The sequence below is a fragment of the Hemibagrus wyckioides genome, linkage group LG03, assembly GCF_019097595.1.
Source record: "Hemibagrus wyckioides isolate EC202008001 linkage group LG03, SWU_Hwy_1.0, whole genome shotgun sequence".
In the NCBI taxonomy this organism is placed as follows: Eukaryota; Metazoa; Chordata; class Actinopteri; order Siluriformes; family Bagridae; genus Hemibagrus; species Hemibagrus wyckioides.
This window is the reverse complement of record NC_080712.1, coordinates 22,590,732-22,607,645: the sequence shown is the minus strand read 5'-3', so window position 1 is coordinate 22,607,645 and position 16,914 is coordinate 22,590,732. Positions and strand designations below refer to the sequence as shown.

Genomic DNA, 16,914 nt, shown 5'->3' with positions numbered 1-16,914 from the left:
TTCTTTCTTTCTTTCTTTCTTTCTTTCTTTTTGTCTGTCTTTCTTTCTTTCTTTCTTTCTTCATGTCTTTCTTTCTTTCTTTCTTTCTGTCTTTCTTCCCCTTTCTCTGTTTTTCTTCTTTTGTAAAGCTGCTTTGAGACAATGTTCATTGTAAAAGGCACTATGCTTTCTTTCTTTCTTTCTTTCTTTCTTTCTTTCTTTCTTTCTTTCTTTCTTTCTTTCTGTCTGTCTGTCTGTCTGTCTGTCTTTCTTTCTTTCTTTCTTTCTTTCTTTCTTTCTTTTTGTCTTTCTTCATGTCTTTCTTTCTTTCTTTCTTTCTTTCTTTCTTTCTTTCTTCATGTCTTTCTTTCTTTCTTTCTTTCTTTCTTTCTTTCTTTCTTTCTTTCTTTCTTTCTTTCTTTCTTTCTTTCTGTCTTTCTTCCCCTTTCTCTGTTTTTCTTCTTTTGTAAAGCTGCTTTGAGACAATGTTCATTGTAAAAGGCACTATGCAAAATAAATTGAATTGAATACTTTCTTTCTTTTTTTTCTTTCTTTCTTTCTTTCTTTCTTTCTTTCTTTCTTTCTTTCTTTCTTTCTTTCTGTCTGTCTGTCTTTCTTTCTTTCTTTCTTTCTTTCTTTCTTTCTTTCTTTCTTTTTGTCTGTCTTTCTTTCTTTCTTTCTTTCTTTCTTTCTTTCTTTCTTTCTTTCTTTCTGTCTTTCTTCCCCTTTCTCTGTTTTTCTTCTTTTGTAAAGCTGCTTTGAGACAATGTTCATTGTAAAAGGCACTATGCAAAATAAATTGAATTGAATACTTTCTTTCTTTTTTTTCTTTCTTTCTTTCTTTCTTTCTTTCTTTCTTTCTTTCTTTCTTTCTGTCTGTCTTTCTTTCTTTCTTTCTTTCTTTCTTTCTTTCTTTCTTTCTTTCTTTCTTTTTGTCTGTCTTTCTTTCTTTCTTTCTTTCTTTCTTTCTTTCTTCATGTCTTTCTTTCTTTCTTTCTTTCTTTCTTTCTTTCTGTCTTTCTTCCCCTTTCTCTGTTTTTCTTCTTTTGTAAAGCTGCTTTGAGACAATGTTCATTGTAAAAGGCACTATGCAAAATAAATTGAATTGAATACTTTCTTTCTTTTTTTTCTTTCTTTCTTTCTTTCTTTCTTTCTTTCTTTCTTTCTTTCTTTCTTTCTTTCTTTCTGTCTGTCTGTCTTTCTTTCTTTCTTTCTTTCTTTCTTTCTTTCTTTCTTTTTGTCTGTCTTTCTTTCTTTCTTTCTTTCTTTCTTTCTTTCTTTCTTTCTTTCTTTCTTCATGTCTTTCTTTCTTTCTTTCTGTCTTTCTTCCCCTTTCTCTGTTTTTCTTCTTTTGTAAAGCTGCTTTGAGACAATGTTCATTGTAAAAGGCACTATGCAAAATAAATTGAATTGAATACTTTCTTTCTTTTTTTTCTTTCTTTCTTTCTTTCTTTCTTTCTTTCTTTCTTTCTGTCTGTCTGTCTTTCTTTCTTTCTTTTTGTCTGTCTTTCTTTCTTTCTTTCTTTCTTCATGTCTTTCTTTCTTTCTTTCTTTCTTTCTTTCTTTCTTTCTTTCTTTCTTTCTTTCTTCATGTCTTTCTTTCTTTCTTTCTGTCTTTCTTCCCCTTTCTCTGTTTTTCTTCTTTTGTAAAGCTGCTTTGAGACAATGTTCATTGTAAAAGGCACTATGCAAAATAAATTGAATTGAATACTTTCTTTCTTTTTTTTCTTTCTTTCTTTCTTTCTTTCTTTCTTTCTTTCTTTCTTTCTTTCTTTCTTTCTTTCTTTTTGTCTGTCTTTCTTTCTTTCTTTCTTTCTTTTTGTCTGTCTTTCTTTCTTTCTTTCTTTCTTCATGTCTTTCTTTCTTTCTGTCTTTCTTCCCCTTTCTCTGTTTTTCTTCTTTTGTAAAGCTGCTTTGAGACAATGTTCATTGTAAAAGGCACTATGCAAAATAAATTGAATTGAATACTTTCTTTCTTTTTTTTCTTTCTTTCTTTCTTTCTTTCTTTCTTTCTTTCTTTCTTTCTTTCTGTCTGTCTGTCTTTCTTTCTTTCTTTCTTTCTTTCTTTCTTTTTGTCTTTCTTCATGTCTTTCTTTCTTTCTTTCTTTCTTTCTTTCTTTCTTCATGTCTTTCTTTCTTTCTTTCTTTCTTTCTTTCTGTCTTTCTTCCCCTTTCTCTGTTTTTCTTCTTTTGTAAAGCTGCTTTGAGACAATGTTCATTGTAAAAGGCACTATGCAAAATAAATTGAATTGAATACTTTCTTTCTTTTTTTTCTTTCTTTCTTTCTTTCTTTCTTTCTTTCTTTCTTTCTTTCTTTCTTTCTGTCTGTCTGTCTTTCTTTCTTTCTTTCTTTCTTTCTTTCTTTCTTTCTTTCTTTCTGTCTGTCTTTCTTTCTTTCTTTCTTTCTTTCTTTCTTTCTTTCTTTCTTTCTTTCTTTCTTCATGTCTTTCTTTCTTTCTTTCTGTCTTTCTTCCCCTTTCTCTGTTTTTCTTCTTTTGTAAAGCTGCTTTGAGACAATGTTCATTGTAAAAGGCACTATGCAAAATAAATTGAATTGAATACTTTCTTTCTTTTTTTTCTTTCTTTCTTTCTTTCTTTCTTTCTTTCTTTCTTTCTTTCTGTCTGTCTGTCTTTCTTTCTTTCTTTCTTTCTTTCTTTCTTTCTTTTTGTCTGTCTTTCTTTCTTTCTTTCTTTCTTTCTTTCTTTCTTCATGTCTTTCTTTCTTTCTTTTTGTCTGTCTTTCTTCCCCTTTCTCTGTTTTTCTTCTTTTGTAAAGCTGCTTTGAGACAATGTTCATTGTAAAAGGCACTATGCAAAATAAATTGAATTGAATACTTTCTTTCTTTTTTTTCTTTCTTTCTTTCTTTCTTTCTTTCTTTCTTTCTTTCTTTCTTTCTTTCTTTCTGTCTGTCTGTCTTTCTTTCTTTCTTTCTTTCTTTCTTTCTTTTTGTCTGTCTTTCTTTCTTTCTTTCTTTCTTTCTTTCTTTCTTTCTTTCTTTCTTTCTTCATGTCTTTCTTTCTTTCTTTCTGTCTTTCTTCCCCTTTCTCTGTTTTTCTTCTTTTGTAAAGCTGCTTTGAGACAATGTTCATTGTAAAAGGCACTATGCAAAATAAATTGAATTGAATACTTTCTTTCTTTTTTTTCTTTCTTTCTTTCTTTCTTTCTTTCTTCATGTCTTTCTTTCTTTCTTTCTTTCTGTCTTTCTTCCCCTTTCTCTGTTTTTCTTCTTTTGTAAAGCTGCTTTGAGACAATGTTCATTGTAAAAGGCACTATGCAAAATAAATTGAATTGAATACTTTCTTTCTTTTTTTTCTTTCTTTCTTTCTTTCTTTCTTTCTTTCTTTCTTTCTTTCTTTCTTTCTTTTTGTCTGTCTTTCTTTCTTTCTTTCTTTCTTTTTGTCTGTCTTTCTTTCTTTCTTTCTTTCTTCATGTCTTTCTTTCTTTCTGTCTTTCTTCCCCTTTCTCTGTTTTTCTTCTTTTGTAAAGCTGCTTTGAGACAATGTTCATTGTAAAAGGCACTATGCAAAATAAATTGAATTGAATACTTTCTTTCTTTTTTTTCTTTCTTTCTTTCTTTCTTTCTTTCTTTCTTTCTTTCTTTCTTTCTTTCTTTGTCTGTCTGTCTTTCTTTCTTTCTTTCTTTCTTTCTTTCTTTCTTTCTTTTTGTCTGTCTTTCTTTCTTTCTTTCTTTCTTCATGTCTTTCTTTCTTTCTTTCTGTCTTTCTTCCCCTTTCTCTGTTTTTCTTCTTTTGTAAAGCTGCTTTGAGACAATGTTCATTGTAAAAGGCACTATGCAAAATAAATTGAATTGAATACTTTCTTTCTTTTTTTTCTTTCTTTCTTTCTTTCTTTCTTTCTTTCTTTCTTTCTTTCTTTCTTTCTTTCTTTCTTTCTTTCTTTCTTTCTTTCTTTCTTTCTTTCTTCATGTCTTTCTTTCTTTCTTTCTTTCTTTCTTTCTTTCTTTCTTTCTTTCTTTCTTTCTTTCTTTCTTTCTTTCTTTCTTTCTTTCTTTCTTTCTGTCTTTCTTCCCCTTTCTCTGTTTTTCTTCTTTTGTAAAGCTGCTTTGAGACAATGTTCATTGTAAAAGGCACTATGCAAAATAAATTGAATTGAATACTTTCTTTCTTTCTTTCTTTCTTTCTTTCTTTCTTTCTTTCTTTCTTTCTTTCTTTCTTTCTTTCTTTCTTTCTGTCTGTCTGTCTGTCTGCCTGTCTTTCTTTCTTTCTTTCTTTCTTTCTTTCTTTCTGTCTTTCTTTCTTTCTTTCTTTCTTTCTTTCTTTCTTTCTTTCTTTCTTTAATAACCCTTCTCTAGATCATTTATCTCCAGTTTAGGTTGATGACCACTGGGTGAACATTAATACACTGCACTTCTGTTCCTCTACAGGAGCACTCAGCAGATGCCGTTGGTGTTCCAGTGGCTAAGTTACCTCACCTTCCAGAAATATGGCTGTGAGCTTCTCATCGTCACTGAGTTCTCTGGCCTGAACTTCACATGCAGTAAGAACCACTGATTTCTCCTCAGATCAAATACACTGGCTCAGAGATGACCTTTTGTTTTTACCAGAGGTCAAAAAATAAAGAAAATAAATTTCTGCCCATTTTGTTGTGTCTATTTTTCAGCATTGAATTTCTTTGTGATATCACACTCCACAGTGGCTCATATGAAAATAGACACTCAAGGCTTTAAGAAACTGATGAATTCATAAGTATTTCTGTTTTTATCTAAGCTGATTGGACAATGTATTCAAAGAAAAGTTTCACATTTCACATATATGTTTACATCTTACATCAAGCCCCAAATTCTGTGTAATGTTATTGTAATAGAGGTAAAAACACTTCAACCTGAAAGCCAACTGTCCTGACTCATTTTATATCAGACCTGTGTCAATAAAATAATCCATGTGTTTTATGATTGAAAATATCTGATAGGTCGATTTCATGGAATGCCAGAGTACTGGTAAAAAAAAAAAAAGGTAGTGGGATGGTGCTCAAACATTTCTGAGCTTAAATCCCATGGGTAAACCGTTAACCCTTTAACTCTTAGTTGTCTCTTGTTTTAATTGTCACAAAGTTTCTTTGTGATAGAATAAGTGAATTATAATTAATACTTATATACTCATAATACTCATATCCTCTTCCTCAGATCCACCTGCAGGTTTTCTACAAGGATGCCTGATACAAGAAGGCAATATTATCATAGACCAACTTTACCCCGGAGCCTACTCACGCTACACTATGGACTTTCTTATGCTGTACGCCTTCCTGCCTGCCCTCGTGCTGCTCGGGGTCATCAGCTTCAAGATCCGAGATCGGCTCGTGAGACGCTGAGGTGCTAAAAACGTGTGCTAAAGAAATGAATAATCTCAGTGATAACCTGTTTGTACATATTGTGCTTTTGTCAGATCCAGTAGTCAATAAAACCTTATCCCTATCACCACCACAACGAGAAGACACTGCTTTAATGGTCTGGAGATCATTCACCTTTCTCTGTGTAACTTGTCAAGTAAACTTTGTTGTTGCTGTTAATAGATAAAATATTAAATGATGATGCCAAGTGTAAATGTTGCTATTGTATGTTCATAATAAATGTGTAACAAAAAGTCAACATAAAAGGTTTAAAGATCCTTATTTGGTTATTTTGATAGAATATGTAAGAGCTTGTAATGTGGTAAAACTTCATTTACAGACTGCGTTACACATTCACAAGTTGCCAAAACTACTATGAGCATAAAAAAAAACTACAGAGCCACTGTATGCAATGTGTCTAAAAATACTTGAGTATTACTTAAATGTATTTTAATTCCATATAGTAGGGTTAATGATACCTGATTGGTGATGTGTGTTCTTGAATCTAATTGGTCAGCAGACACAGTTATATACAATATACAATATACATATATATACACACACATACACATACATACATACATACATATATACACACAAAAATCTAAGACTAAGAAGAAAGAAGAAAAACCTTAAATATAGAATGCAATAAGTTAAATTAAACGTAGCAGTGCAGATATGAAACACAGTTGGGATTTAACCATATTTACATCAGTATTTACATCACAGTACACATGTGCAAACTGGCAGTAGATAATAAATATCAAGTACCTAGAGGATCTAGAATATACTGAGACAGGATATAATTGCAGGTAAAGAACTTTTAATAAACACAAGGCAAAGATCCAAATTTGTAGGCAAACTCGGTAGAAACAAGAACAGGCAGTGATGGACATTGTGAACTAGGGCAGGTATAAGCAAATAAGAAAACCAGAAGTAAAAAACGAGAATGCTAACACAGAGTGTAACTTCTCAAAGTATAAATGCTGAGAGTGTCTTTTAAAGAGTCCATGTGGAGGTGGGTTTCAGAAGCTTGGTGATTTGGAGTGTGTGTGTGTGTGTGTGTGTGTGTCTTGGGGACTGTAGTCCTTGGCAGACATGTCTGTAGGCTAGGAAATGGAGTTCAGGTTTAGTGGTGACATAACAATAACAAATAATTATAAGCACTTACATCGGGACTTGTATGGCAGATGCTCCACATAAATCATAAACTTTTAGAATTATAGATTTAATCAACAAAAAGGTACACTATCTTGCCAAACGTTTTGGGATGTCTGCCTCTACATACACATGAATTTAATGTGGAGTCCACCCTTTGCAGCTTCAACTCGACTGGGAAGGCATTCCACAAGGTTGAGGAGTGTGTTTTTGGGAATTTTATAGGAAGTGCATTTGTGAGGTCAGGCACGAGAAGGCATGACTTGCAATCTCCGCTCTAATTCATCCCAAAGGTGTTCTATCAGGTTGAGGTCAGGCCAGTCAAGTTCCTCCACACCAAACTCACTCATCCATGTCTTTATGGACCTTGCTTTGTGCACTGGTGTGCAGTCATGTTGGAACAGGAAGAGGTCATCCTCAAACTGTTCACACAAAGTTAGGAGCATGAAATTGTCCAAAATGTCTTGGTATGCTAAACCATTAAGAGTTCCTTTCACTGGAACTAAGGGGTCAATCCCAACTCCTGAATTCAATGATTTGGAGGGGTGTCCCAAAACTTTTGGTAATATAGTGTATGTAAATGTTGATAGTGAATACAGTTGATGAATATGCCGAATAACAATAACAACAACAACAACAACAACAACAACAACAACAATAATAATAATAATAATAATAATAATAATGATAATAATAATAATAAGAAGAAGAAGAAAATAATAATAAGAAAATAATAATAATAATAATAATAATAATAATAATAATAATAATAATAATAATAATAATAATAAAAGAAACAGAATTACGCTATATACAATTATATAAGCATGCATAAAAACAGTTAGTATCTAAAACACGGAACAACAAAGCCGAAAAAGAAAAATAAATAAAGGAAAGAAACAACATATCCCGTAAGACGCTTGGATTAGACGTCATCAAAATGCGCCGTTGCCCCTCGCAACACTGAGAAAACGCTGGTTAGCAAGCTGGTCTCAGGATGATAAACATCGACTGAATTAATGCTAGCTTTCAAATAGTAAAGAAAGATTCAGGAAATAATGCGTAAAATAAGGTAAGTCCAATACAAGGGGAAAATGTGCGTTTTCTTATAGCGCATGGTTCTGCTATTGTTGCTAGTTAATCCCGTTAACGAACTTCCTTTCACTAAAATGATTTCATGCATAAAGATTTTTATGATGTTGTATTGCTTTATTTTTACTGAAGAAATGAAAAACAGTAAAGGTATTGTCAGTGTGCAGGAATACCATGCAGGAGTAAGAAAAAATAAAGAAAAAAATATATATATTATAAATATATATATATATATATATATATATATATATATATATATATATATATATATATATATATATATTATACATTCCCTTGTGTTTATGTAATATATTGATGACCAGAATTGTAGGGGCCAAAAATACAATATAGAAATATTCCTTTCACAATGCATATCATGTACACAGTTCCAGACAGATGTGATACAGCTGATTTTGGAGGTGAAATATATTAATAATAAATGTATTTGCTTAAATTAACTTTGAAATTTTGTATAAAACGTATAAAAGATATACCCAAGACAGTGAGAACAGACTATAGAGCCTCCAAAAATCAGCATCAAGACTTCATCATGTCCAATAAAAGTTTCAAGTAATTTGCAGTTGCTTATATTAAACGTAAATATAAACATAATTTGACTGTCCATACCTGTGGACACACACACACACAAACAAAGTGTCAAAATAACCACAAAACAAAACAGATTTTCTTCGAGACATCAATTTTACAGATCTTGTGACACCTACTATATGCACTAGGCAGAGACAGGTATTCTGATCCTTTCCTTAGTGTAAAATAAATAGACAGCTACACAATGACTCAAGCTTGATATGTTTAGTTAAAAATCCTATTATAGCAAAACATAAAATCTCCCAGAGGCTGTTGTGAGCAGAGTTGGTTTTGTTTTGTAGTACAGACACACTGTGGGATTTGGCTGCAGATGAGGTACGGGCCAGAGAGAAAAGAAATGGACACGACCATGATGATGATGATGATGATCATGAGGAAGGTGGTCACGCTCCCTGCGAGAGGACTGTTTTCTTTATGGGCAGTAAAACTGGGGTAAAAGACAAACACTCTATCTTATCTAACTTATAAACGATTAGAAGCACTTTTCTGCAAGTCTGGATAGCTGTTAGTGTTCGGTGCATTTGACCATACTTTTTTATTTATATATATATTAGATTTATATTCTTTTTTTTCTAATGTTAGGGTAAAACAACAATACTGTTCAGGTGTATTGACAGGTAAGAGAGAGCCTTGTACCGTTATTTTGATCTTATTTATGAATGCACAGTGCTTATGTATTTCATGTCTCAATACAGAGATGAAGCCCCCAAGCCAACCCTGGCTTTGGAGTACACATTCGGTAGGAGAGCCAGAGCACACAACACAGTAAGTATCATTAGTCACTCTCATTAAAAAAAAGTCATTAAAAGGCCAGGCAAGTTTTTGACTGCTTAGATTAATTACATTTTTTTTAGCTTAAAGATGTAGCTCACCTGTGGGAACTGGGAGGAGGCACATCTTTATCAGATCTTGTGCAGATACCAATCACTCCTCAGAACCTCGGGTCAGTTTCAGTTGGTCTCCACTTAGGTTTTTTTGTGTGCAATGCTTTCTTAAATCTAAAAGACTAATTAATATTAGTTTATCATTATTGTTAATTATTACAAAGAACACATTCATTTTTATCATTCTGAAATGTTATACTTAGCACACTGTCACTGGTGTTGGTACTGGACCTGTCTAAGCCCAATGCACTCTGGGCCACCATGGAGAAACTTCTTCAGGCAGCTCTAAACCAAGTGGAAAAGGCATTTGCTTTAACCAAGAGGCCAGGAGAATCCAGACCCATTAAACAGCCAAACCAAAGCAGTGCATTGCGTATCCTCCCCAAAGACCACCCAGTGAGCGACCAGTTTCCACTGTTATTAATAATACGTGTTTCATTTTTTAAAATTCTAACATGACTGGATGTTTGTAACAGGACAGAGAGCTGATCAGCCCTTTCCCTGTGCCTCTTCTTATGATCGGTAGCAAGTTTGACATTTTTCAGGTAAGACTCTCATTACATGGTTATTACTGTGCTTCATGGCATATTTCAACATTTTTGGCATGACAAAAGGAGTTGCAAGACTGGACATCATCTTCATTAATGACTTGACTGTGTGTGGGCAGGATTTTGAGTCGGACAAGAGGAAGGTGATTTGTAAGACCCTACGTTTTCTGGCTCATTACTATGGTGCATCCCTGATAGTACGTTTGTTCTTGTGATCTTAAAGACACAACAGTTTACAACATTGCAGTAAATTGCTTATATGTATACATACACACATTGCCATTATCTGTTATTTTCAAACAAGTTCACAAGCAGTAAATCAGAGACCACCATGTCTAAAGTCAAGAACTTCTTCAATCATCTAGCTTTTGGGACTGAGAGAGGGTAAGTCCTGGAGTGATTAAAAGTACACCAGCTATTTTTATGATGTACGTCCACTAAAGATTTATAGCTAGTGATCCATCCTGGTGAGTTAATGATGATGAAATGCACATTTATTTATTCTTTTTTAAGGAAGTACTTGTCTACAGACCACAGCAAACCTCTTATAATTCCAGCAGGCATGGACTCTCTCAGTCAGATAGGTGAGTGCTCATAGCACCATCTGCTGTTTACTAAAGCCACTGAGCTCTGTATTAGTGATATTACAGGAATCCATGGATTAACCTGCACTGTAAACATTTATCAGACACATAACAGTATTTGACATCTTTTGAATGTTTAGTATCAGTAACCCACTGGGGTTCTAAGTCATTTTTCTGATCCAGGATCTGTTGATGTTGATCTCGGAGCGCTGCATGCCAAAACTCCACTGGAACTGTGGAAAAAAGTCTTTGAAAGGTTTTTTCCCCAAGAGGTACCACAAAACACTTTTCACAATTCTAAGCGAAACAAAACTGACACAAACCAGCCATTAAAAGCTAATAATCATTGCATGTCTTTTTTTTCTTTTTAGAGCACTAATGAACGCAAAGAATTGAAAGATCCAGCCAAAGACCCGCAGTACAGTGAGCCTCTTATAGATGCCATGAGAGCACAGAAAGACCAGGTACTGAGAATACACATACACTTTAATAAGCATGCTTTCAAAACATTTCAGGATTCATGTATGATCGTGGTAGCATTGTATAGCATGTGCACCCTTGATCATCACACCCAAACTGCTGACACACAAGTCAGAAGCACACAACTGAACTTCTTTGGTTGTTGTAGTTTTAAGACGTCCCTTCATTAAGAAACTAAGCGGCATAAAAATTCTTCCAGCATGATTGTAATGCTATACACAAAGCGAGATTCCTGAGGACATGGTATTTTGAGGATAAAGTGGAAGAACTTAAGTGTCTTGCACAGAGCCCTGACCTCAACCCCAGTGATCACCTTTGGGATGAATTGGAACCCTGACTGCATCCCAGGCCTCCTCGCCTGACATCGGTGTCTGACCTCACTAATGCTCTTGTAGATAGATGAACACAAATCCCCACAGCCACGCTCCAAAATCTAGTGGAAATCCTTCACAGAAGACTGGATCTTATTATATGAGCAAAGAAACACGGCTCACTATTAATGCCTGTGGTTTTGGAATGAGATGGGGATGCTCAGCGAGGTTGCACACAATTTTTTGTCTGTGGTTTAATTTGTATTGTATTCTTATAATTTCTTTTGGGGATTTGTTACCACAATACAGTTCTCCCACCTAGAACGGCCTATTTACAGTTTCATTACCCCGACAAGTAATTCTCCCATATCATGTCCAAAGATTCAAGGATGATGTAGTACCTAAAAATCTCAGACTTACGATAACTTAGCTAGCTAATATTGTATAAACTAAACATCTCGGATGTTCTGGTGTATTAGTGCAAAGCTGAAGAACTTTATAGCACTGCATATAATTTTAATGGCTTAATTGTGTTCAGGATGCACCTTCATCTTTCGATAAAGGCCATAAAAAACAGCAGTAGTTTATTTATAACCAGTGATCAGTATTCCAGTATGATGGTGTGATAGCTGGGTAACCTTTCAGAATCCACCCTATCACCTGATTTTTCTTCACTGGCTTTTCTAATGGCTGAGTGCCTGGAGTACTTAGAGCAAATAAATACCACATGGAGCAATGGACAGTGTGTCAAAGTGCACTGTGTGTGTGTTTCATCAAGTGTTAATGTGTAGAGTTTGTTTGAAACCCTTTCATGAGTTCATTAATGCACAAAATGTGAAACATGAAGCATGTCTGTTATATGTTTTATATAAAGCATTTTCCTCTTTGCGTTGTCTTTGAAGGAGCTGGAGCAGTATAAGCGAGAACAGGCAAAGTCATGGAAAGGCTTGACCCTGGAGTCCTAGAGCAACAGAAAGTCACCCCAAAAACTCAGCAATAGTGTATGCTATTTCTATATTTTTCTTATTTATATTTTCTGAAAAAGAATTTGCGGTTCTGTTCCTCATTCATACGCAGTGCCTAGCTGAAGCACAGGCCAGAGACACTGCTCTGATGGCTTGCTATAACATGTTTTTATACTAGATTTCTGAACATTTGTAGCAAATAATGTAAATATACAATAAGTGATTGCATCAAAGCTTATTCCATTTCATGAAATATCTATTATTATGGGCACCCTTTAGGAAAATGAGCAGAAATTACTATTTAAAAGCAGTGACCTCAGTTGCACAGATGATGAGGGAATTCTACAGCTGTGCAAACTCTTATCTGTCAAACGAAACAGTTTCTAGAAATTAAGGAGGAAGGATGTTTTTAGGAGACACTTTGCATTTTCTGAAATATTTTAGCGAGTCAGCAGTTTCCACCCAAAAGAACGTTTCATTTCTAGAGGAATCATTTTGTTAGAGGAAATGTGTTGAATTTATGCAACAGTTCTCTATAAGGATGCCATCATTCTGGTTTTGGAATGTTAATATAAAATGTGTCTATGTATTTTTTTCTGACTTCTGAAATAGATGTCAAATGATTATAAAAGTCTTTTTTTTTGTGTGTGAAAAAGTTTCAGTCATGATTTCGATCAAGGACTTTATTCAAATGCAGGATATACGCAGACAATTACGTGTAATTAGGGTCCAGGAATATTTTCTCCTTTATTGAGAGCATGGAAAAGATTTCATTAAAAAAACAACAAAAAAAAAACAACAACAAATAATGAACAAAAAAATCCCAAACAAAATTGCAACAAAAATGTACTGCAAAAAAATTCAAGACATTAAACAAAAATAAAATAAATAAACACATTTTTAAAAAAAACAAACAAACAAACAAACAAAAAAAACAATGAAACGAACAAAAAACTATTTTACAGCTGTGAATGTAAACTGAAACAAAAAGAAACCAACAAAAACAACAAAACTGTACCAAGGATGTTTTCTGTTCCCCGTCATATGTAAAACATGTACAATAGTATTATAAATGATACAACTATTTTAAAAAAAAAAGTGGGCAGGAAAATGCACTGAAAGTATGTCGTGTTATGAGAGCAGTATGATGTAGAGATATGATTTCGGTGTTCGATGCCCTGTATCACCTTTAACACACATAACATTAACTTACAGGAGTCCAGGAACCTTAAAATGACACTTGTGCACACTACATTTTGATTTTCTTTCCTAAAACTGCCCAGGAACTAGATTTTCCATAGTGGGCACATGGCTGATACATTTATCAACAACAGCAACAACAACAAAAAAAGTCCTGTACCTATCTTCACTATTGTTTCAGATCCTAATGACAGTCGCACTACTCTCTCTACGACACGCAGATTCACAATGAAAGGCTGGGTACGCTCGTCCCTCACCCTTCACCAATTCAGCCGAGCAGCAAGCGGTGACAGGAGAGTAAGACAAAGGACAGGACGTACACCATATGCTGGAACACCTTCATAAAAATTCCATGACTAATGAGCTTGTGGAGATTTGCTGACAGACTGCCCAATACTCACTACTGCGTATCCAATACCCTGTAATTTGCATACTCTGATTCGAGAACGTCAGTACTGAGATTAAAAGTGTAACGTGTTCGACTGACTGTAACATATTGAACGAACCTTGCATTAAAGGCTGTTTGTTCTAAGGCTCAGGTCACAGTAGCACAAAGCACAGAGATCTTAGCAGATGTGACATGTTCAACACGTAATCATGCTGCATCTCACTAATACGTCGTCTAATACTGCATGTTTTCTTCCTTCCAATGCGAGGGGAAAATGAAATGATGAAGCTAAACCTAGCTACCTATCCATTAGTCTAAAAAAATATCAGTGCATGAAGATTATGTAACTCGGTAAATGTTCTGTTTACTGGAGCCAGTTGGCCTATGCTGATTTTGATAGCATAAATGCACTTTGTTTAATCAAGAAATCAGATTTCCCCAGGAAAAAAAAAAAAAAAATAGTTGGATGAAATTTACAGTGGTTGAATGCACGCATAGAATCGGACTTACTTTGGTAAGCTAGTTCATGTTTAGCTTCGTAATCTTTAACACTTCTCGCAAAAGTTTCCCTTCACGGTTAAATTTCTTTTAAAGGTCTTTTAAACCAACACTATCTCATTTCTGACACGAAAGTCACTTAATAAGAAGGAGTTGCTATTCGCAGAAGAGAACGCTTACAGAGGAGAGAAGACAGGCACTCGGAGTCGTTTTTGTTCGAAGTTGGATTACAAAGTCCACTTGCTTCATGCCTGGAAGGGAGCGTACACACGTGCAGAAACACACAAGTGGTTGGTACTAACATCAGACATGTGGAAGAAGTCCAGCATTACAAGCCTCAGATCAATGAGGCTCTTCACCAGCAACTGTGTGTGTGTGTGTGTGTGTGTGTGTGTGTGTGTGTGTAGCTGCACTGTATATTACTGTCCAAATCCACAGGTGGGACTTTCAACAACTTCATTTGGAGAAAGATGGACATTCCAGTGGAGTGCAGGAAAGTAAGGGGCACAGACAGTATGTACAGGTAAAAGTCTATCAGTTCAGAGAGAATTAGCTATTAGAGGTCCAGTTTGCTCAATTCTCAAGTTTCACTTTTTAGTAATGGTGCTCGCCTCTCCGCTGGCTTGAGGACGGCTCAGTCCAGCGCTGGGGAGCTCTCGGTTAGGGGAGATGGTGGAGGAGGGTTTGGAGGCTCCGTTGCTGGTCTTAGGTTTGGGTGTAGTGGGACTCGCCAGGGCTAGACTGGCAAGTGCGTCAAGGGTTCCGTCCGGGTCTACCATGATATTTATAGCTAGGGAACAGAGAGGAAGATTTTTCATAAACACAAACATAGTTAGTATATTAAACTCCAATATGACATTAAAACTGTTTCCCACTGTGCTGCTGTGCAACCAAAGGTTAATCAGATTTACGAAGTGAATTAAACCTTGAGCCTAAGCTTCCCATCCTTACTCATTATGGACATGTTTACAGAACAGTTACATTAACTAATAAAAAGAAGTGCTCTGTGTGCAAACATGCAGTGTGTCATCTTCCAAAAGAAACTGAATATTTAATAAGAGGTTACTTATTCTTCAACCTGCAGAAAATTAGACTGTTAACAGCTTTGAGTTCGACAGCAGCTACTTTACTCTGATTTTAGCAGTTTATAGACGGTCTAATGAGGCTACTGGTGAAACCCATCTGTCAAGCCATCCTTTTTCTGGATCAGAGTCACAGGGAGCCCAGGGTTTACCCCAGGCGATTTGGGGCACAAGGTGGGGGACACCTATCTGCCAATCTATCACAGGACACAGTCACACACATACATCTGAGACACACTACAAACAATTTAGAGATGCCAATCAGCGTACAACACATGTCTTTGTACTGGAGAGGATACCAGGGTAATTTGAGGAAACCTCTGAAGCACAGGTAAACCTTTACACATACAGGACAGAGGCAGGAATCAAACCCTGGAGGTGTTAGACAGACATGCTACCATGCCTCCTTACTGGTGAAACCAAAAATATCATACTAAACAATAGTACCTGGTCAAAACACCAAAATTCTATCATACTAAATAATCATTTATTCATTAACAGTAACTATTTATCCATGCACTCAATCTAAAGCCTAATACACCATGAATGCACCCAGGATGTGACAATAATCCACTCACACACTCACAACTATTTTTTAGCAATTGTCAATTGGCAAATTGGCAATTTTTTAGTCACTGGTTCACCTACTGCCATGGTTTTTTTTTTTAGGAGTGAAGAAAAACCAGACAAAAACAGATTGAATCTATAGAGTAAGCTCAGGACCAAAAAAACATATATCATTGAAAATTATACTGAAAGAGACACTGACTAAAGCTAAAAAACAATTAAGCATGTTATTTGAAATAACTAGGACTAGGATTTTATATATATCTTTTATATAGGTTTGGGCGGGGTTAAAAATAGTACTGAAGCCAACCACGAGAGGGCGTCAGTGACATTTTGGCTTCACTCTTAACTAGATAGTATGTTGTCCCTTATAATACAGCATACACTTTATGCTTTAAAGGCGTGAACGGTGCAGATGTTAATCAGTGAACTAACGCTGAATTGAGAGAAGACGACAAATCGGACACACTGGAGCTGAAGTCTGTGTTTGAGTTTGAGCATTTATGAGAAAGATGAGGTGTAACAAAATGCTTCTCAACAGCAGTGCTTTCAGCCTCACCTTGGATCTGCTTCTCCACCCGCTTCAGCTCTGTTAGAATAGTTGAGATTTCCTGTGAAAAATAACAATATTCTTAGTATCAATAAAGTCATAAGTGGTATTTTGGAGACCTGATCAAACACCTAAACCTGCTGCTTTGACATGGATATAAGACGATTGTGTTATACTGATGATTATACTGATGATTATACTGATTATACTGATTGTGTTAACATGATTATACGCACCTTGTTAGTGGTTTTGAGCAGTGGTATATCACTCTCTGAGCTCAGTTTGCTCTCAATGTCGTCCCAGTTCCTGTCCTTGTCCTTGAACAGAATCCTTGAACACAAGCATTTTCAACATTAGTGTTTCAGTTACATAACCAACATATTTTTGCTGCTTTGTATTTTGGTAACGATAAGAGTGAATTCTTTTAGTACTGACTTGATTTTGCTTGCCGTTTTGTCCACAGATTGGCGGATTTTGGAGGACAGCTGAGAGACTGAGGTCAGCAGCAAGCTGTCTAGCACCGCCTACAAGGTCGTACGACAGGATCGTAAGCATTTCATACATAAAACGCCAGGTAGTATGTGTATGTCCATGCACTAGCTACACATTAAGAGATGACTTTATTTATATTTAAATTAACTAACGCTTGCAAACTGTGTGGATGGGTCTAGC

General features: G+C 35.1%; 3 protein-coding genes across 25 annotated transcripts in view; 2 read left to right on the top strand and 1 right to left on the bottom strand.

Annotated features, from left to right (window-relative positions):
- abcg5 (ATP-binding cassette, sub-family G (WHITE), member 5) overlaps positions 1 to 5,560 on the top strand; it is a 17,952-nt gene extending 12,392 nt beyond the window's left edge. The window contains exons 13-14 of the mRNA XM_058385709.1: positions 4,365 to 4,477; positions 5,124 to 5,560. Of these exons, the coding sequence (XP_058241692.1) occupies positions 4,365 to 4,477; positions 5,124 to 5,308 (298 nt within the window). The 3' untranslated portion in view covers positions 5,309 to 5,560. The remainder of the gene's footprint in view (positions 1 to 4,364; positions 4,478 to 5,123) is intronic.
- Positions 5,561 to 7,421: 1,861 nt separating this feature from the next.
- dync2li1 (dynein, cytoplasmic 2, light intermediate chain 1) lies at positions 7,422 to 12,631 on the top strand. Its single transcript, XM_058384672.1, has 13 exons — positions 7,422 to 7,556; positions 8,467 to 8,617; positions 8,768 to 8,802; positions 8,881 to 8,950; positions 9,040 to 9,128; positions 9,273 to 9,465; positions 9,546 to 9,614; positions 9,737 to 9,814; positions 9,922 to 10,001; positions 10,131 to 10,201; positions 10,385 to 10,473; positions 10,573 to 10,665; positions 11,895 to 12,631. The coding sequence occupies exons 1-13, from the start codon at positions 7,543 to 7,545 to the stop codon at positions 11,955 to 11,957; spliced, it is 1,095 nt and encodes a 364-aa protein (XP_058240655.1). The 5' UTR covers positions 7,422 to 7,542; the 3' UTR covers positions 11,958 to 12,631.
- A 237-nt stretch (positions 12,632 to 12,868) lies between these two features.
- The window catches only part of cep170aa (centrosomal protein 170Aa), a 47,426-nt gene continuing 43,380 nt past the window's right edge, over positions 12,869 to 16,914 (bottom strand). For all 23 annotated transcript variants that reach the window (XM_058384549.1, XM_058384562.1, XM_058384536.1 and 20 more), the window contains 4 exons: positions 16,678 to 16,766; positions 16,479 to 16,572; positions 16,252 to 16,303; positions 12,869 to 14,833 (listed from right to left, as the gene is read on the bottom strand). In XM_058384549.1, coding sequence (XP_058240532.1) covers positions 14,631 to 14,833; positions 16,252 to 16,303; positions 16,479 to 16,572; positions 16,678 to 16,766 — 438 coding nt within the window. In that variant the 3' untranslated portion in view covers positions 12,869 to 14,630. The remainder of the gene's footprint in view (positions 14,834 to 16,251; positions 16,304 to 16,478; positions 16,573 to 16,677; positions 16,767 to 16,914) is intronic.